Below are 21,252 nucleotides of genomic sequence, written 5' to 3' on the forward strand. Positions count from 1 at the left end.
CTCTTAGTTATGCCTGGTTTTCTGCCAAAAAATCAGTTTGACCTAAACTGGGCTTTACAGAAACCTAAAGTGCAAGGTGAAGTGTCACACAATCCACAGTAAAAACTGGGTCTATTTATTTTGATTTTTTTTTAATAAAGAAAGCGTACATTTTCTTAGACTGAACTGTGAAGTTTTCACTCATTTTTAGAATTTCTCTGTGGTTGCTGTGAGAGGAGTAGCTGGAAGACCCAAATTGGCTTTCCTGTCCTGTCTTTTTTTCGTGTCACGTTGGTGGAGTCTGAGACCAAGGCAACAAAGAGGGAATGAAATGGGACCAAAAATCGTCTGTTTTCAGCAACAAGCGCTGTCTCTAGAGGGAAGGACCCAACTTTACACACGTGTAGGAGACTAAGGAATTCTAACAAGATGCAAAGAAATCACTGTGAGGCTCAGAGCATCTTTAGAAAAAAAAAATAGCAGTGGGGAGAAGATAAACTGAGACAGAGAATATTCACTAGTCAGTCGCGCCTTTAAAAAAAAAATATTGTGCATCAGGTCCCGTGCCCTGCGGCCGATGAAACAGAGCGGGCGATGCTCATTAGCGGCGGCAGACGTGCGTTAATTACTGTAATTTGTAGGATGGGAAGTGCCACCTAGTGGCAAGGAGCGCGCCGCCGCGGGAGCGCATCCCGCACCCCGCATCCCACACTCTGCATCCCGCATCCCACATCCCATTCCGTGTCCTGCATCCTGAATGCTGCAGCCTGCATGCCGCATCCCACATCCCACATCCTGCATTGCACATCTCACATCCCACAGCCTGCATCCCTCATCCCTCATCTCACATCCCACTTCCCACACCCTGCATCCCACACCCTGCATCTCCTACCCCGCATCCCGCACCCTGCATCCCACATTCTGCGTCCTGCATTCCACGTCCCGCATCCTTCATCCCACACCCACATCCTGCATCCTACACCCCACACCCCTCATCCCACATTCTGCATCCCATATCCCGCATCCCGCGCTGCCAGGGGTGCCCCAAATGTGCCAAGGCCTCCCGACTAACGCAGGCTGTTAATGGTTTATCAAGTGCCAGTGGGAATCCCGGCTCCGGGCAAACACAAGAGGCCTCCTGGTCTAATTTAGCCGGGACAATGGGTCCCAGAGACCCAAGATGGATATCCCCGGTGCAGATGCATTCCTTTTGATTCTGTTTGGTTTACCAAATAGGAATTCCTCTAGGAAACCTCAACAAAGAAGTGGATTAATGAGAACCCTAGCAGAGAGTGTTTGCTGTATAAGCAATTCCGAGCCTAAGTAAAGCAAGGGGCAAAGTCTGATCAGCGTTCAGTACCAAACTCAAATAAATTCTGACAGAAGTGGGTGAAAAATGCGCCAGCTGCAGGTCAGCAAGAAATGCTAACAACCCTCAAACACTCGCCTGCCTACTTTCATTAAAAAGCAAACAGGGAGAAAAATAAACACTTATTTTCCCCCTGCCTTTTGTTGCTCTGTGGAGTTTGTTTTGACACTCGTCCTCCCTCAGCTGTAGTGTCTCCTGGTTTCCCTTGTTCTCATGGCATCTTGCTGTTCCTCAACCCCCTTTTCCTCTCCCTCTGCCAGGTCCATTCCCTGTCTCTGCTGTTCCAAAGGCTCCTCAAATTCCCTGTTTTGTTTTCATGCACAGAGGAAGGAAGACCCTTCCATCCGAACCTGCTTCCCTGGAGAGTGGCAGGGAGATCCTCTCTCTTCCTGGCCTGTCCTGGGTCTAAAACTTGCTGTGTGGAAAGATGGAGGTGGTTGTGCTTCAGAGAGCTTTGTTGTAGCAGCTTGGCCATGACCATCTTGAAATGGCAAAGCTGTTTGTTCACTGGGCACAAGAAAAAAAAAAAAAGAGATATACTGCAGAGCTGGTGGTGCTGAAGCTGTGGAACAGGGGAAACTGGGCACTATTACTACTGGTTCCAGTAGAAACGTTTCATTCCCACAGCTTCCCCCATCCCTGGTGCATTTGAACCAGGGGAGGAAAAAGATAGGAAGGTGATCAAAAAGCTCCTTCCTGGAGTGGGGGAAAGGAGGTACCCAAGGCCAACAACAAGAAAATGAAATACATCACCTCCCCATCTGAGCAGACCCCTTCTCACCCTTCAAAATCGAACACCAGGCAGGCGGTGTTATCCATGTTTGTGGTTTCTTGGCTCATAGGACCATTGGGAAGGACCATGACAAAACTTCCACGTGGCAGAAGCTTTTGCAGAGGCTCAGGGAGACCTCATGCCCCCAGCCCCTCATGTGCTCCTCACCAGCCCCACGTGCAGACTCACCACCCCAGAGAGACATCAGAGGCTGCTCTCTGAGCACTCGTGGGCATGGAAATGTCCAAAGCTCCCGGACCATAGTGCTGAAGGGTTGTGCTCAGCCCAGGGATGGGAAAACCCCTCCACTGCACTCACAGCAAGAGTAGGTCCACTTGCATTAGTATGGGGAAAAAATCTCACAAAAGTTTGTGGTATTTCTGTCTGCTTTTATGCTAAAAATGGCATCTTTTAGCTCCTACAGCCAATGCTATGAATGCTAACATTGTTCCCGTTTTCCCTCATCCTGGGAGACCCAACTTGCTGCAACAGAGAAAACCTTTCACTGAATGTCTGGATACCAGAAACACTTCTTTTTATCCTTCCTTTAGCAGATAGAGGATAAAAATGGCATGTGTCTCACCAAAACTTGGTGAGAAACCCTTGATGGCAGCCAAGTCCGAGTTATAGCAGAGGCCTGGGAATGGTGTGGGGAGAAGATGGAGCTTGAAGCTCTTGGAGTACATCACAAATCAGTTCTCATTCACTGACAGTCCTGGGCTTCCCAAAGCACTGGGCACCTCTTCCTCACAAACAGTATGATTATTTGGCAAATCGCTTTTTTTTTTTTTTTTTTCTGTCTCTGATTATTTTTATTTGGTGTTTAGGTCTTCAGGGCAAAGTCACTTCCCCTTTCCAAACCTTTGTCTGCTCCCACCACGATTCATGTTCTGTGTAAAACTCAAACGAGTTTCAAGAATGTTACATTTCCTTAGCTGAGGCCTTCTAAAAGCTAAAAAAAAAAATCATTAAAAATCAGAGAATATTCAACAAAGTAAGGTAGCTTTCAACAGAGAGGGACTGATTTTTTCTCTCTGCTTTCATACCCATTCTTTCCCCACTTAACAAAAATAGTTACCATTTCCTTTGTATGAACTAATAAGTTTTTTGTGGGGGGCAAATGTTTACAGCTACCCCAAGAGTATTATAAATTGTGTCAAGACATATTTGCAGATATCCCCAGCCCTTTTATTTTTATTTTTTATTTTGTTTGCTTGTTTTAAATGGCATTATGACAGGCATTATCTTGGACATATCTGAGAGCCAATCAAAAGTTGTGAGATTCCAGGGCAGGATCAGATCTTTCAAACCAAATTTACTCTCTTTTACTCAAGGTGGGCTATGACTCTTCCTGTAGACATGGATGTTTTCATCCTTCCTTGCCTGCTACCAAGATTTCCACCTTTCTATTTCAATCAACAAAAAGGAGTCCCCAAATAAAAGCAGAAATTTTCCAGAATGGTGGGGGAAAGGGGCAAGGAAAAAGCCTAAACTCCCTCTTTCCTCCAATTTTTAGGATTTTCCTGATCTATTTAATTTCTTTGCTTCCCCTTCACACACAGCCAAGGCAAAGAAACTGTTGACTGACACTTGTGGAGTTAGCAGCATCTTTCCAGTGACTTCAGTAGGTTTTGGATTAATCACATTGTGAATGTTTGTTATTGCTTTAGCCAAGGATGAGAAGGCCCAGGAAGAGGAGATTAGTTAAGAAAATCTCTCTTAATCCATTTCAAGAGTTTGCCCTATCAGTGTGGAACCAGACCCAGCGAGTTTATTCTTTGCACAATAGTGGTACCTCCGTATCATAAAGAAGAAAAAAGCGAAAAAAACAACAACAACAAAAAAAAGAGTATGAAAGACTCATTTCTTTTGGTAACAGCAAGAGAACAAACCCACATTTGATTATTCAGGATTACTTCTGCACTCAAGTTTATGATGCAGCCACGGAGTTATCAAAACAAAAATAATGCATGCCCAGGATGGAGTTTATCAGAGGAAGCCCAGGACAGCACGGATTAGCACAACACTTGACTATGGCTCAGGCCACCCTGTACTGATAAGTTTCTCAGTTTCTTTCCCTCTTTCTTGCCGTGGCTGCATTTGGTCCTCACAGGGATCAGCCCTGAGAAGGACCTTGGTGGTGACCTGCCCACACTGACCACTCCCCTCCAAAAATCACAAAGCAGCCATTCTCTGAGGAGCCAGACCCAGCTGTGGGAAGCAGGCTGACCTGGAGACACAGCCTGACACTTACACCAGCCAGAACCAAAAACCACCAGCTTCCTGACACAGCTTTGGGGGGGATTAGCCTTGGAAACATAAAACATCCCAGTCTGGCCCCTTGTCCTTGGAGTCAAGGCAGAAACACTGAGTCAGAACAGAAGGCAGCATCAGAACACAGGAAGAAAACATCACTGCCTTTGCCATCATCATCCAGTGCTGCTGAAAGCCTGGACCTTCTCCTGATAAATCCCGTCCTGGAAACCCACTATCTCAGCGCAGATAGTGCCATGTCTGCATCATTACATTTAATGCAGAAATAATACCTAACCATCAATTGTGGCTTGTTCTGCTACCAAATGAAACACTCTATTCATGGTTTTTCATAGCTGAGTGCTCTCCCCTCTGCTGAAGAAATATGGAGTAAAAATAGGTGGAGAAGGGTTTTGCCACAAAAGAAACATTGACATAAGCCATCAAGTGTTTTGTTTGAGAAAGCGGTCGTGTACACTATGGTTACCACTGCTGCTAAGCCTGACTCCTTTGGAGAGTTTTAATTTGCCTCTGAAAACATATTTCACTTGAAGCGTAGGAAAGAGAAGTACTGGGGGGAAAAAAAAGCTTTTCTTAAATGCGGAATCTGAGAACTTGCAAAAAGTCTATTGTTTCGGGAGATTTTGTGGTTTCTGAAAACACATTGGGGTTTAGATAACTGAATCACTGCAGGATAAGGAAACAGCCTACATATCTGTACCTTTGAGAGGCAAACTGGGGCAAAATGGACTCATTTTCAGCACAGCTGCCAAGGCACAGCCCTTTGCAAGTAGATGGGAGTGGGAAGCTGGACCCTCAGAGCCACTGACCAGGTGGAATAACTTTGAAAGGATCTTTGATTTCACTCAAACTGACCTTAGTGCTGCTGACATCTAAATTACATGAATTATTTCCCTTACTTTTAAGTAAAGTTGTTTTTCACACACAGCAGCTCAGGAGGAAAAAGAAAAACAACACAGAAGAGACAAAGAAAAGGTGATTGTGAAGCCACAAAAGATAGCTTAAGAGAACCTATGCCAGACAAATTAGATTTTCCTTGAGAGACTGTTTCAGATCCACAATATTCTTTCAAGTGATGGGAAGCGCTTTTTTTCCACAGATGTTCAGTTTGATATTTGCACATTGACTGTAGCCATGGTCTAATTAATTTCAGATATTTGAAAACAATGGTTTCTCATAAAGAACCATTTAGGGCCTGTGTTTTACATTTAAAATGATAATCATTGTTGAGTCAGTAACATAAAACCTGTGCTTAAGAAGTGTGTAATGAAAATAGTATTTTCCCTCATCTCTGGACTACGATGTAGCTGGGAGGATTATTTTTTTTACTCGAGTGATATTGCTTTAGGATGGAGACAAAGCCTAAACATTTTCCCTTTTGTTGGGTTTTCTCACACAAATCCGAACATCTGAAAACAATGATTTGTCATGGGAGACTTTGGCAGCCTGAGCAAAGGTTTACTGTTTCTACTTTGCCTAAAATATTTACAAAGAAAAGTATCTGACATTCACAGTAAATCAGACAACGTTTCGGGCCCCTGACATAACCCATGGAGACAGCTTGCGTGGTCTCCAAGAGCAGGAAAGGAGATCCCCTTTCTGGACAGATTTTTGGTTCAGCGCAGAAAGCTTGGCTCCCGGAGAAGGTGGGGAGGGTTAAATATTAAATACGATGAGATGAAAACACCGAGGGGCTGCCGCGGTCTGTTTTCCCAGCTTGATCCGCTCCTCACTTTCCCCAGCCATCCCGCAGAGCCCCGAGGGTCTCCGGGGTAGCCCACCCTCCTTCCTCCGGGCTCTTCTCTCCCCGCCGGGCTGGGGATGCCCGGGCGGAGTTCCTCATCCCTCCCTTCGCAGCCCCGCAGGGTCCCTGCGCCCACCCCCGCCCGTGCCTTTGTCTGGCCGGCCCCGAAGCCTCCCCCGAGCCCAGGAACCTCCGTCCCACCCGCGGGAAGGGCCGGGGCAGCGCGGAGCCCCCCGTCCGCCGTCTCTGCCTGCGGAGGGTGAGCAAGGGCAGGCTCCGCTCCTCCGGGGCCCCGAGGCTCCGCGGGGGCTCCGGGAGCTCCGCGCCGGGCGGAGAGGAGGAAGAGGAGGAGGAGGAGCAGCTGGGGAGGAGGGGGAAGGGGGTGGGGGGGTTCTGCATCCTCCGCTTTCTTCCCAGCTCCGAGACGGAGCGGCTTTGGCCGGCCGGTTCCCATCAGAGCTCCGGCAGCCGGGCGGTGGGAAAGGAAAGGGGAGGGGGGAAGGGGTCTTTTCTCTTTAAAGAAATAATCTATTTTCTTTCCCATCGTGGAAAAGAAAAAAAGAGGTGCCAGCAGCGAGCCGACCCGAGGCTGGTTAGCCCCGGGCTATCACCACTGGTTGCTTGTAGGGCAGGGAGCTGCGCTGCCCCCCGGCCCTGCTCCCTGCTCAGAACTCCGGTCAGACCCAGGAGCTCCCCGTCCCCTGGAGGGGTGGCTGTGCTTCAGCTGGACACCAGCGCAGCACAGCGGGAGCAGAAACCTGCAGCTTCCCCTCGTGGAGCTGTGCTGCTGCAGCCACAGCTGCCGGAGGATGCTCCGCAGCAGAGCAGGGGCAGCAGAGTCACCCTCTGCTCTTGGCACCCTTTGCCAGGAGCAGTTGTTCATTCTCCCTGCACGGAAGGGTCACGGCGTGAGGAAGAAGCAAGCTCAGGGCTGCAGAAGTGGCCTCTGCTCAGTCAAATGTCACCCACTGAAGCCAAGGCAGGGAGCAGAGTAGGAACAGGTGAAGCTGGGAAGTTGGGGCCACTGAAGGCTGGAGAAGCAGCTTGACTGTGGTGCCTGGTCATTTAGAAGCTCCTTGTTTGTCCTGAAGGGTGGTCTGGACAAAGGGAGATACAGAGTGCCATGGGGGATGTCCTGGGATGGCAGCAGGATGCTCTCCCACCTCTTCACCTAGAAAAAGGAGTGGGCCAGAGAGATTCCTGCCTTACACATATGGTCTTCAGAGGGCTTGTCTGCAGCCTGGGAAGGCTGAGATTGTGTGGGGAGAGGGAACAGTGCCCTCACCGAGTGTCTCACCCAACCCCCTTAGCTCTAGGGGGGCAGAAGAGGCTTGTTTGAACCCGTGTGGGAGAGATTCAACGTCAGTGTCCTCCTTTATCACAACACCGTGCAGAGGAAGCGTGCACTGCCTCAGCAGTGACACTGGCGAGACGGGCAAGGCTACCAAAAACAGGAACTGTGTGAATTTGCATCAAACACCCTCAAAAAAAAACATGACCACAATTGTTTGTAGTGCCTGTTTGAAAACATAGCGTTGTCATGTTGTCAACTCTTCTGACGCATGATTTCAAGGATTCAGAAGGTTTCAAGGACTGAGAAACCTCGTCCCAGCGTGGGGCAGGCCTGGTGTGTTGAGGTGTGGAGTGCCCATGCAGGGCTGACCCAGGCACGAGGAACTGGGGGGAACTGGTGCTGCTGGGAGGCGGCACTGGTGGGAGAGAAGCCTCTCTTCGACATCCCAAGTAAGCAATTGTGTATTTACCCCGTGTAAGGAGGGAAAACAAGCAAGCTCTGCAAGCTGAGATAAGGTTTTCAGCCAGCGCTCACCCAGGCCACAGCTCACACAAAGCTGATCTGGCTTAAGCCCCCAGGTCTCCATTTCTGCCTGCTTGGCTGTCATCTCTCCCACCTCCCGCCCCTCCAACTTGGCACCGAGGTCTGTCTTTGGAAACAAGGGCTTTGGGCTTGTCTGAAATCCTCTGTCAGTGTAACTCTGGGGACGCAGCAGCAGCTGGAACAGTAACAGCGAGAGGAGATGAAGGAAAACTCCCTCTGCCTCTTCCTAGCGTTCCTACCTGGGGCTGCCAAAAACGTGCCCAGAGCAGTGCAATCAGACACACCTATTTCTCCAGGCTTTTCTTTTCTGGCTCCAGCTTTACACCTTCCTGGAGGAGGGGGACTTCTGGCATCTGCTTCTCAGAGAAGGAGCACGCCAGAGGAGCTGCTCTTGCCAGCATTTTGTGCTTGGTGAGGGCGCCTTAAATGTCTCCCACATTCTGAGATAGGTACGTTTTTGGGATGGGGGCTGCCTGGAGAGCACGCCAGAGCCTTTATGAACTGGTGAACATCCCTTGTAAAAGGGTGGTTTAGAGTTCCACTTATGACTTCATCTCTGAGAGGTTTGGACAGCAAACGCGGAGTCTAATCTTAAAAAAAAAAAAAAAAAAAAAAAAAGGAAAAAAAAACAGAAAAAGAAAGTGGCTGGAGATGCATGGGTGGAGAAGCTTGGCTCGGGCGGCTGCCGATGCGAGGCTGCCTGTGAATTGGCATCGGCAGGGGAAGTTTGGAACCAGCACCGATTTATTCTTTCATTGCAACCTCCGCTGAGACTGGGGAGGCAAAAGGGGAAAAAGGCATTTCGGTCCCAGTCACTTTCCCCGTTTCACCCGGCTTCGGGAGCCAGGGTGGAGGAGGTCTCTCCATTCTCTTCCCGGTTAATTGTCTAATTGGGGAACAATGCGCCTCTCGCACCCGCCTGCCCCTCTCCGGAGGGCTCCGGGCGAGCTCGGACGGACCCGTCCCGCTGCACCGGGCTGCGGCTCCCCGCTCCGGGTCTGGGGGCCGGAGGGAGCCCCGAGGGGGCGGCCGGGCCGAGCCGAGCCGAGCCGAGCCGGGCCGGGGGCGGGGGGTCCCGCTCGCTGGAGGCAGGCGCTGGGGGCTCTCCTGCGCCCAGCAGCTGCGGGAGCTTTGGAAATTGCAAGGAGGCTCTCGCAGAGCTTGTGAACCCTCCTCTCCCCGAGCCAGCGCCCCTCCTCTGCAGCGCTGACGGTACAACGATATAATAATGATGGGTGGCTGAGGCTCGCATTTGAACTTGCAGGCTCGCTCCCTGTGCCCACCGCTCGGTGCCGGCTCCGCCGCTCGGAGTCAGGTGCTCGCCGGCGGGAAGCGAGCGAAGGAGGGACACCGAGCTCCGGCACAAGGGAGAGCCCGGAACCACCGGCTCCTTCCAGCACTAACGAGGGGATTTACTCTTTCATGCGGCCACTGGGACCTCTGGACTAGCCCAGACACCACGTTGTGATTTTTTGCTATCTCTGCAATACGCTACCTTTTAAGGTAACTATAACTCTTTTATTGCGGGTTGGTTTGTAGTGATTTTTTTTTATTCCCCCTCCTTCTTTTTCTTCTATAATATGACTGCCAGCAAACACCTAGTCTAAGATTTAAAACAATTGTTTTGCTGCTTGCACCAACAAAGAGTTTGAACTGCAAATCTTATGCGGGGAGGGAATAGTGATGATTGGTGAATTTAAACAACCTGGGGTAAGTTCAACCACACGCGGGGGAAGAGGAGAAGGAGGGATGCTCGGGAACCCACAAAAAGGAAAAAAAAAAAAAAGAAAGAAAAAAAATACAAAAAAAAGGAGAAGAAAAAAACCGGTCCAAAGAGGAGAACAAAGAAAACTAGGGAATAGAAGACTTTGGGGTGGGATGCCTGACAAGAGTGCTCGATGCTGGTGGCTTTGGATGGCTGGGAAGGTAGAGCCGCACCTTGGCGTGCGACGGGGCTCCGGAGGGAGACGGGAGCAAGCTGTTCCTTACGGGTGTTAAGTACACAAAGCGCCCGTGTGGCAGGAGCGACGAGCACGGACCTTTCCCCCCGGCCACCAGTTTTGTAGCGCTGGGAAAAGCGTGCGCTCTGTGTCCTGCGCTCCTGTGTGTTCCCCACATCCCCCCCCCCCCCCCCTTTTTTTTTTTCCTTTTCTTTTTTTTTCCCCTCCAATCCCTTCCCCTGCTGTTCCTGGAAAGCTGCTCGCAGGGCAGAGCGGCTCTGAGGTGCTCAGCATCTCTCCGGAGAAGCCGGCGAGCAGCGTGCCCCGAACCACATTTTCTCTGCGGGAAGGGGGGCAGTGGGTGAAGAGGAGGAGGAGGAGAATCGCAAGGTCAGTGGAGCAAAACGCCCCCTCTTACACCCACGTCCACTTTCTGGGGCACGGGCTTTGCCTTCCCCCCTCCGCTGCCAGGGATTTCGCCTTTGTGTTACAAAGGAAAAGAAGTGAGAGCGCGGTGGCGGAGGGCAAGCGGGGAGTTCCGACGGCGGGAAGGAGCGGCTCTGTGTGTGTCTGTGTGTCCGTCTGTGTGTCTGTGTGGGACCCGGGCAGCCCGGCCCCGTCCCCACACAAAGGGGCGGCGGGCAGCGGGCGGGGGCCGCCCCTCATTGTCCCTCATTGTCCCCCTGGTCACGTCCTCCCGGCCACCCCCTCTCCCTTCCTCCTTCCCTCCCTCCCTGCACCGGTTCTCGGGATTAAGCCCCCATGGCTTTTCTTTTTTCTCTTTTTTTTTGGTCTTTTCCTCTTCTTATCACCCGCTTTCCTCGGTTTTTCTCCCTTTCCCCCATTCTTTTCCTTTCCTTTCCTTTCCTTTCCTTTCCTTTCCTTTCCTTCTTTCTTTACCCCCTTTTCCTCTTTTTTCTGTTCCCTCTCCCCTCCTCTTTCTTCCTTTTCCCTACCCGTTTTTGCCTCCCTTTCCCCCTTCTTGCCCTGTCCCTCCCTTTCCGTTTTTTCCCTTTCCCTCCCTTTTTCCCTTTCCTTCCCCTTTCCCCCTTTTTCTCCTCCTCCCTCCACCTTCCCCTCTTCCCCTCCCCTTTTCTTTCCCTTTTTTTTTTTTTTTTTTTTTTTTTTTTTTTTTTTTTTTGTTAATTGAGGCGTGAGCGTCGAAATGCGCTGCAAAAAAAACCCCAAAAAACCCAACCCAAATCAAAAACCCATCCCGGGATGGGAGAGCGTAACCGTTGGGTGGGTTCAGTGATCGCCTTGATTTCCGTGCCTTTTTTCTTTAATCCTTTTCTCCTTTTCTTTCGCTCTGAGCGAAAAGGGGAAGTTTCCTCCCCCACACGGAGCGAGCGAGGCCCGGCGGGGCGAGCCCAGGACGGGGCGGGCGCGGCCCCGCGCTGCCGGGGCGGGGGGAGGTTGTGGCAGGGCTGGGCTTTGGGGAGCTCTCCGTGCCGCGTGTCCGGGAGGGGTCACGGGCTGATTGCCGGTTTTGGGGCGGCGGTCTCGGTTCCGTGTTGGGCCCGCGGGTTCGGGCCCGGTTTGGGGTCGCGGGCCCGGGGATGGCCCGGGGGCCTGGCCGCTGTCGAGGAACGGGGCGGGCGCGGCGGCCCCGCGGCGCCCCCGGGCGGCGAGCGGCGGCACAGCAGCTCCCGCGGGTTTCCCGCCAGAGGGTTCCGGGCACAGTGAGGGAAAAAAGGCCAAACCCCCACAAATCACTGCCGTAATAAAATAATTAAAAATACGCCACACCCCCTCGATAAAAGCCGCTGTCTCCGCTGTTCATCGCACTCCCCATCGAGTGTTATGCACAAGCAGTGGGTACAGAGGAGGCTCCGGCACGGGCACAGGGATGGAGCGGCTCTGCCGGCACCAAAGGCTGCCGCAGCCGCCATCGCTCACCTGGGCACCAGAAGCTTTGGCCTGAGCTCGGGGCGGCCTCGCGGGGCCCGGAGGGGCCGCGGCAAAGACGGACACGGACGATTGCCGAGGGCCGCGGGGACGGCGGCCGGGGAACGGCTCCCGGTGCCAGAGGGCAGGGCTGGCCGGGATCTTGGCAATGAGGAATTGTTCCCTGGCAGGGTGGGCAGGCCCTGGCACAGGGTGCCCAGAGCAGCCGGGGCTGCCCCTGCATAACTGGGGCAGTGCCCGAGGCCAGGCTGGACACTGGGACAGTGGGAGGTGTCCCTGACACGGCAGAGCTGGCACTGGGTGACATTTAAAGCCCTTTCCAGCCCAAACCATTCTACGACTCTGTGGTGCTGGAGCAGGCAGTGCCTGATGGACAGCGCTGGACAGCAGGGTGTGACTGGCACATTTCCGACTCTGTGCAGGCCCTCAGTGCTGGGCTCGAGGCCTGAGGTGGCACCGGGGCTGTGGGGACGGCAGAGCGAGCTGAGAGCACCCAGAGCCACCCTTGTGCCCAGCAGCGGCACTGGGAGAGCCCCAAGAGGGCTGAGGAACCCCTGTTGGAGCCCACAGTGGGGTCCTGGTGCCTAACCCCACAATGGCAGTGCAGGGTGCCATGAGTGACACCTTCACATTGTTTCCACCTCTTGCTCCCTTCAGCAGTGTAGTTGCTGAAGAGAAGTGGCCCTCAGCTCTCCTGGAACCAAGCCTGACTTAGGTCAGTGTGTCTGAGCGATGCTCTCAAGCATGGGGTGGGATTGTCAGAGTGTCCTGTGCAGGGCTAGGAGCTGGACTTGCTGATCCCTGTGTGTCCAGCTTGGGATATTCCATGTTTCTGGAAGGCAGGAGCGACAAAGTGGAGCAGGGGTGATGCAGAAGGAGCAGGGTGTGCTCGCTGCTCCTCCTCGTGCTGCCTCTGGCGGTGTTCCACTGTGTCTCTGCGTGGCTGTCCCAGAGCCTGGAGCTGCTCCTGGCACACAAGCACGGCGCTGTGAGGGATGTCCTGCTGCTGCAGCCAGAACACGCTGTGCTCTGGTCACTGCTCCTGTCTGTGCTCCAGCCTGCAGGCAGCACCAAAAGGACTCAGCCTGGAGCAGTTTCCCCCCACAGCTGCTCGGGGTGATGAGGAAGATGATTTGGGGTGATGCAGGCACCCCAAAGACATTCTCCAAGGCTTTGGGAGGGCATTTCCAAGGGATAACAGCCCAAGCAGGGGCCACTGGTGAATCGGATGCAGGCTGATGTGCCATGTGTTGGCACAGTGGGTTGATTAATCACGTGGCAGAAAGGTGGTGGGGCTGGCATAGTTAATTAGGCAGCGCTGATGGTGAGGTGGATACAGGGCAGCAATTAACAGTACCGGGATCAGAGGACTGCAGAAGTAAAGGAAAGTGCAGAATGTGTGCCTTTGAGGGAGGATGGTACCTGTGAAGCTTTCAGAGCTTGGAAGGTAGCAGGGGATGTGCTGTGACTGGGATTGGTCATTTCTACCTTTTTGGGGTTCCACTGGAAACTCTAATTTACTGTTTTATCCATTGGCATGAGCAGCCTTCATTCTCTTCTCTAGTGCCGGCTTCTGTTGGGTCCCACCCTCTTTTTCTTTTTCTTTTTTTTTTCTTTTAATCTTTTATGTCATTCTGACTTTCACTATGAGGGTCAGATGGGCAGAGGCTGCTTTTTACATGTTTAAGGAACATATCCAGATTTCACAATGCAGCTGTGGAGCATGTGCAGAACCAATCTCAGTGTGACCTGAGAAGTTGCAGGTTTCAGAGACATTGTTACCTCTATGAAAATGGCTAATATGGCAAATTCCTCATTGTCTCAGCTTCAGAGAAACCAGGAGTATTTTTGGATTGTAAGCTTTAGTCTCTTCCACACCAGGACAATTTGCTTTCTGAACCTGGAGTTTTAAACAGAAAGAGAGACATGATGTTCTCTCATCTGGTTAAATTAAAATAGCATTGGTGTGAGATCAAGCTTACACACTGCAAACTAAACACAAGCTGGAATTTGGTCAGAACTTACTGCTCCTATGAGTTTTTGCTGTAGTAAGAGAAGGTAGCAGCGCCTGCAAAAATAGGAGAGCTCTCTCTTTCCCCACAGAGAGAACCCCTACTGCTAATTTTTTAAGATGTGAAGTTTGCCCAGCAGTTTTGCATCCATTGGTTTGAAGATGCTGCACTCAGGGCTGCGTCCCATTTAGAAATGTAACACAAATTCCTGCTGTAGATCCATCTGCCTGTAGCAGCTCCTAATAAAATGGATCAGCCCAGTTGGAAAGCAGCCAGCAGGCAACCCAAGTTTGGTCACGTCAAGTGAGGCACTTTTTTAGCAGAAGGTGGAAATTAAACACTTACTCAAGTCTTGCAGCTTGAGTTGGCAAGATTTGCTCACTGTGTTATGGATTTCTTTTACTATGGGTGTAGTGACACCAAGGGAGGAAAAAAAAAATCTTGTGGAAAAAGGTATAGTTAGATGGATTTTAGCTAATTGCAGTGGACTTAGGGGCAGCACAGCAGCCAGACAGCAGAATTCTGTGAGCTGCAGGGTGCAGGAATGGGAAACACAAACCTGTTTTAGAGCAGGGATTTAGGTCTGGGGGCTACAAGAGAGCTCAGTCCTCTGCAGCCTCTGCCAGCAGAAGGGCAGGAGGCTGGAGCAATCACATCCAAGAGCCTGGAAATGTGGGTGGGAATCGGGCTGAGGTGTAAAGCAGCAACCTCTGCCTCACCCGTGGGTCCTGAGGAGGATTTTTGGCGCCAGCTCTGCAGAGCTCTGTCTCCTCCTGAGCCAGGATGCCCCGTGGGGCTGAGTAAGGTGCTGCTGTTATGGTCTCCATGTTTGGAGAGGGCGGCAGGGGTGATTCCGTGTTTAATTCTGGCAGCTGGAGTGGAGCAGCACTGGGCAACCCAGGAGTGTTTATGGGCACCCACCAAGGCCTGGGGCATGAAAACCAACCCTCAGGTGTGGAGGGTTGTGTGGGAGTCACACTCCTGACCCTTGGGGCTGAAAATTGGACCATCCTCCCATGGGTTTTCATTGCTTGAGTGAACATTTCAGGATAAAGAAGATTTATGAAAAGTCAGGAGGTGGTTTTCCAAGAGTCAGGTAGGGATTTTTGGCAGGAGTCTCATGTTAAGCTTTGTGCTCAAACAGTACAGTTTTTTGGAGCTATCCAAGCCCTTGGTGCAGCAGGTGTAATTCCTGCCCTTCTCAGTAAAAGGCTAGGAGCCATCACATCCAGGAATATCCGCTTCTGTTCCCATGGATACGTTAGAAATTGCCCTTCCACATTTGCCTTTCTGTTTTCATCTGTCCCTGTGGGTGTGTGTGTTGTGTTTGGTGAACTGGAAGCGTAGCAGCAGGGTTTGTGTTCTTACCAAACATGGAAGCAGTTGTGTTATGACAGCAATTGCAATGAACTTCCAAGGGCAACAGGCTTCCAGTGACACGTGCCAGGCGCCCAGGTACGCCAGGGAAGTGGGCCAGGTGCAAAATGCAAGCAGCCCTGCTTAGGTGCAACATTGCCCCCATTGTTGGGATAAAGAAAATACTTGTTTTTCTTTTTCTTGCCAGGTTTCTTTGATTCCCTTGGTTCTGGTCCCAAAAGGCAAGGTTGCCTTCAGGGGAAGGAGGGAGATAAAACTCATGGGTAAACATGGAGAGCTGAACTTGTAAACATTCTGTTCTGGACCTTGGCTTCGCTGTGGATGCAGCCGGTGTGTGACGCATGGGAGCACATGTGGGCAGAACATCTCAGAGGGTCTGGAGCCACTCAGCTCCCACAGGTGCCAGAACTTTGTGTGGCAGGTCCTTCACGCAGCACCTTGGAAGGGGGAGAATTCTTCCAGTCAGTTTTCTTTTCATGCTCTCATCAGAGCTCTTGTGTTACCAAAGGAGCTTCACTGCAGTGGTTTTGGTGCTTGAGGCTTCCAGCCTTTTTGGGATACAAGGGTTGGTTGCTTGAAGGTCCTTCTGCACTTCTGTAGGCTCAAACTGACATCACTTTTTCTTTTAATTGTTGTGTAATAATGAGGATCATTTAAGTGTTTATCTAAGTAAGCATGTGACAATTTCAGAGCTGATCCATTGCATTCAGAGGACTTGGATGTCTGAAGCTCTGATCTTGTGCAACCTCCTCACTCATAACAGCCTTCTACAGGGACAGTATAGAATTTTAAAGTTAGCTAATAAATAGTCACTTTTATTTTCTTCACATGCAGCTTGGCTTGTGTAAATGTAGGAAGAGATAAAAGTCTGGCTGAGTGGTTTTGGGGGGTAGGTGTTAAGGTCTTCACAAGAAGTTTTGTGGCCTGTAGGGCTTAAACTGAATGAAGTCCCGATTCTAGTTTGGGACCCAGTTGTGAAAAGTGCAAATTCCATGAAGTTCACGTTGCAAAATAAGTGATATCACACTCTGCACTCAGCTGTCCTGAATGGCTGCAGAAGACGTGGGGCGTCCTTGGCAGCGTGCAGCCTGCTCTGTGGAAAGCAGCTGCATTTCTCCCTCCACGCCCAGGGAATAGGTTGTAGCACATGTTTCCCTGTGCAGTCAGCTGGCTCTGGCCATCCACGTACAGAGAATGAAAGGCTCTGGGGTATTCAGTCCTGTTGGGTGGGAATTTTTAGCTTGCCTCACTGGAAAGGCTGGGTTGGAGATGTTTTGCGTCTTTGCCGTGCTGCTCAGACGTTGCAGGACGTGTGCCAGTTCACACAGACTCCTGTGGAGCTTGGGCTGCAGCTGTGAGCTGTGGAGAGAACTGTCCTGAGGATGAACACGTCACCAGGAGTTTTCTGAAGCTTCCTCTCCGTGTGTCTTTGCTGTCGTGTTCAGAGCACCCTGTGGAGTTTTTAAAAGTAGAAGTTTCAAATTGTACACGTGTGCAGTTCAGGTTCCATAGTTATAACACTGGTACATATCTATTAAATCTCTCCCTCACTTAAGGCAGTTCAACTGCAAGCTCTCTTGAACAGGAAAAACACTGTCAGCTTGGTTACTTGTCCTAGTGAAGGGCTCAGGTGGCAGATTTTGCAGCAATATCAGGAAAATCAAGGTAGTGATAAAAATTTGTTGGCGTTTTGACGAACTGCTTCTGAAAGTAATTTATTATGTTGGGATGTTCATGGCACGTACATGTAACTGTTTGGATGAGGGACTATTTATAAACCCTTTGTAGTCACTGGTGTTTGTGTGTCTCGCAACGCTTTTGTAACTTTGGGGATATTTACAGGTTCAACATGTGTAACTATGAATGGAAATGAAAACTGTGAAATAATGTTGTGAACATGCGATTTATTGTTGTGTACATGTGCTACATGTGAAGAGCTTTCCAGCTGTTGGAAGGTGGAGCCTGTAAAGGAAAGTGAGAGGCAAAGCCAAAGGGAACTGACATGTCAGAGCATCACTCAGGACTCAACAACCTGAACACCCATTACGAATCTCTATTCCATGGAGGCACGTGGTCATTATAACAAATCTCCACCATAAATTACTAAATGAAATGCCCTGAAAGCAGGAAGGACTGCTTCTGATACCAGTGACAAATACTGATGTGCTGAGTTACAACATTTGCTAAGGACACAGTGCAATACTAACCACTTACTCCTTTGTTCTTTATTTCTAGGTCAAGATGTTGTTAAGTATAAAAAGTATCTTATGGATGTACTCTACGTTAGTTATAACATATATGCAACCTAAAGGTAAGTCTTCTGTACATAGAACATTTCATTAAAATTAAATTAGTGGTCTAATTGGCAGGGCAATTCACAGGACTGAGGAAACAGCCCAAACTCAGGAAATTGTCTTTCTTTGCCCCTGCCATGCTGCACCATGTTACTGATTTTATTTCTGTGTCCTCCTCCAGGCATTAATGGTTTATTTCTGTTGTGCTTGGGCTGCCATGGGCTAAGCTGGGGCAGGTCCCTTGGCTGCTGGGGTCTTTAGCAAGGAGGTGTTAGAGCAGCTGCAGGTTTGGGTGGAAAGGAAGGAGCCCTTACTGCCTCTCTTGGTAATTACATGCCAAGACTGAAGTATGTATCCATGTGTGGTTGCCCTGGTTATTTGAAAGTTTGGGTCAGGCCTTCAGTATGGAAAATATCTCAACAGCTGCTACGGATTCAACAAAACTGGGAAAGCAGCTTTCCCAAGTCTCAAAGCAAGATTTTTTCTTCATTTTCTTTCCCCCTTCTTTCCAGGTACTCCTCAAATTGATTTCAACCTTTAGGAAAATCAAATTTACCACTTTTTTTTTTTCCCACCTAGCTGGAACACTGTTGCTAGCAACATGTTTGCGTAGTCCTGAATGATAGACAAAAGGATTGGTTCATTAGTGGAAACAATTAAAGAAAAGGATAATAGATTTGAATTGACTGTATGGAAGAAAGGTCTGGATCAGATCACGGACCTGACTCACTGCCTTTCACAAATGCAGAATTCAGGGATACTGGGATTGAGAGGGCAGCACTCTTAAATGGGGAGGAGTGTATGGATCCTTGGAGCTGTAGAATGTGGGATGGCATCTTTACATGTCCTCTCACTTACTCCACTTTTTATTACATCATAAATGTAATTCATCTCCAGAGTGGAATTTTTGGTACTTGAGAGATTTTTATGAATGTCCCATTCTTTGGAATGTAGATCAGGTTGTGACCCATCCTTATTTGTCCAAATTTTTTTTAAGAAATTCACAAAGACTCTGATGTTCCTAGAACACACTGTGAATTTTGTGAGGTTTGCTCTTTAAGTCAAGGCCCATTCTTTTGGCTTACAGAGTCTTAACCATTTTCAAACTATGACCATGGTGAAGAGGAAAAGGATGAAAAGAATTTCCTTTTTCACTAATTCCTCTAATTCATGATCCCAGAGAATCTGTGCAACTCATGCCCTTATCTTTTGTAGAAAAGTCAATTGGTGCAGTAATATTTTGAGAATGAAGACTACACAGAATCTTTATAAGTATGGCTTTTGTTTAAAAATACTCTAAAATAAAACGTATCTCAGCATTCTGAAAGATTGACACCCTACATTTCAGCCTTTTCTTATTGAATCCTTAGTTTGGATTCAAAATTGAAGCCTTTAAATCTTTTGTGAAACACCAATTCCCAATTTATCACTATTGTGGTTTACAAGCTGGACCTTGTGTTCATAACCAGCACTAGGGTTTTTCCTACCTGTTTTGGGTGGCCATTTGTGGTGTTGAGTTCTGCAGCTGAGATTTACATTTGCCTGGCTCCTTGTGAGTGTCTTGTAGACCATAAAATTAATTCTTCATCGTTCTGTGTGTCCTTCTCTCATTCTGCTTGCTCAGACCACAAGCCACCTAGTGAAGGACTCAGGTTACTGTTGGGTCTCAGTCCATTACCGTTTAATGTTTCCTACAAGTTTCACTCATTTAAATTCATAATTATCTTCACTAAAAGACTGGTGGTTAATGAAATAGCTTCTCCTAGGTTCAGTGCTAGTAGCTGGATTGACAAAACACACGGTTTTAGTGATCCTTTCTATTTCTGCTGCTAGACAGGGCAATATAACCATATGTCCCAGCTGGTTGTTGATGAACTGAAAAATGAGATGCAACATTTTTCTTTTTTTTTTTCCCCCCTCATAAATTTAGCTAAAAATAAATAGAATATTTTATTCTTTAAGCATGTGGGATTTGTCTGCATAGTCTGTAGCAACATTCTGTTCAGTTAAACTCAATTATGTGGCAAATCCACTCCTCTAAGCAGTGTCACACCATGCAGGGAAGGTTTTACTCTTTTCTTCAGACTCCTTGTCCACTGCAGACCTATTGTCCTGGTCGTTGTGGTTAATGTGATACAGAAGGGCATAATTCTGTCCTTTAAAAAATTTATCAAGACTCCTACTTTAAGAATTTTATAACATTAACCACAGAACAAGTGTACACGTTTTGAAAAAAGAGACTTTGTTCTCAAGCAAGAATTCCTTTCTTTCCTCTTCAAAAGGAAGACATCCCATTGATAGGGGCTGACACGGAATATAAGCTTAGCAAAAATGCTGAAGGGAGTAAAAAAAGGGTTATATGGATTAATATGAAGTACTGATAGATTCTACATTGGTCAGTAAATTCTGCTAGACTAACTAATTTGGAGTGCATCAAGAAATCAAGCTTTTTTGGAACTGTGCATGAACATCACTTCATCTTCTATTTCAGATATTATGTCAGCCAGATATTTTCTTTTTCTGTAGGGAGAAGCTTCCACCTCCTTTCTCCTTCTCCTCTTCCTCTTTTTCACTTTTTCCTCTTCCTCCTTCTCCTTCTTTTTGTCTTCTCCTCCTTCTTCCCTCACCTCGCCACAAAAAATAGTTTTTTTATAAAGTGTTGTATAATGCTTTCTAAAGCTGGGCAGAACTGCAGCTGCCCAGAATCTTCTGTTCTGGGAAGTATCACAGTTTAGGAGGCTGGGTCTAGTTTTCATATCAGGATTGAAATTGTTGATTGCCAGGTCTTCCAGCTGGCTGATGTGAAGACACGAATTTTAAAGGGAGGAAATTTCCTCAGGGTTCAGTGCTGATATTCCAGATCACTCATAGTCATAAACAGTGTTATTACAAAGTTTATTAAAGTTCTGTCAGTCAGTATAATTATAATTTAGTCATTCTTCAATTAAGAAGAAAGTTCTGTAAGGTGTATAGATGACAAGAGATCATAATAAATTCTGAATATTTTGAGGCTGATTTTAATCTCCCACCTGTGCAATTTGGCAGTAATTCCATCACAACTGATAGAACTGAGAATTCATTCTATTTCTTTATCTCTAACCACTGTAGCTCTGTGAAGTTTCCACAAAATGAAGGTGATATAAAAGATCTCTGGTTTCATCTGCTTTGATACCATCACCTTGACTCTATCTGAATTGTGTAACTAAGGAATTCCAGTTTGGTAGGCATGGATGAAAAGGACCCAAGAACTCAATTGAGAATTCTGAGTCTTCCCTGTCAGCCCGTTTTTTTTCTGGCTAGTACTTTATTACTAAAATGCTTGGGCATCAAGCTGATGACTCTTGTATTGAACCTGTTTGGATAAAACCGTTAAGACTTTGTCCTGTGGAAAGTCATCTTCACTGAAAACTGGTGGTCTCTGTTAAAAATAATTAGTTTAATGAGCAACTTTTCTTTTTTATTCCATTTTCCTTTTTCCCCCATTTCTTTTTTCTGTTTTCTTTCTTCTTTTTTTTTTCCTTTTTTTTTCTTTCGCTCCCTCTTCTTTTTTCTCTTCCCTTTTTGCTCCTCTTTAATTCTCTTCCTCTGCCCACCCTTCCATCCCACCCTGCAATCTTCTACTCTTTATGGAGAGATTATACTTTTTATCATAGGTAAACAGATAATTTTCATGTGCTGGTGTCTCCTGTTTCATGTATCACTCTGTTGATGGCTATTTTTAAGTTATCATATTTCTAAACTTCATA

At 48.5% G+C, this 21,252-nt stretch overlaps 1 protein-coding gene across 1 annotated transcript in view; it reads left to right on the forward strand.

The window, feature by feature from the left end:
• Positions 1-17,453: 17,453 nt before the first annotated feature.
• VCAN (versican) overlaps positions 17,454-21,252 on the forward strand; it is an 89,705-nt gene continuing 85,906 nt past the window's right edge. The window contains exon 1 of the mRNA XM_054287689.1: positions 17,454-17,523. Within this exon, the coding sequence (XP_054143664.1) occupies positions 17,454-17,523 (70 nt within the window). The remainder of the gene's footprint in view (positions 17,524-21,252) is intronic.

This window comes from Melozone crissalis, unplaced genomic scaffold (genome assembly GCF_028551555.1).
Source record: "Melozone crissalis strain CALT ecotype California unplaced genomic scaffold, PUWL_Pcris_2 ptg000005l_1, whole genome shotgun sequence".
Taxonomy (NCBI): domain Eukaryota; kingdom Metazoa; phylum Chordata; class Aves; order Passeriformes; family Passerellidae; genus Melozone; species Melozone crissalis.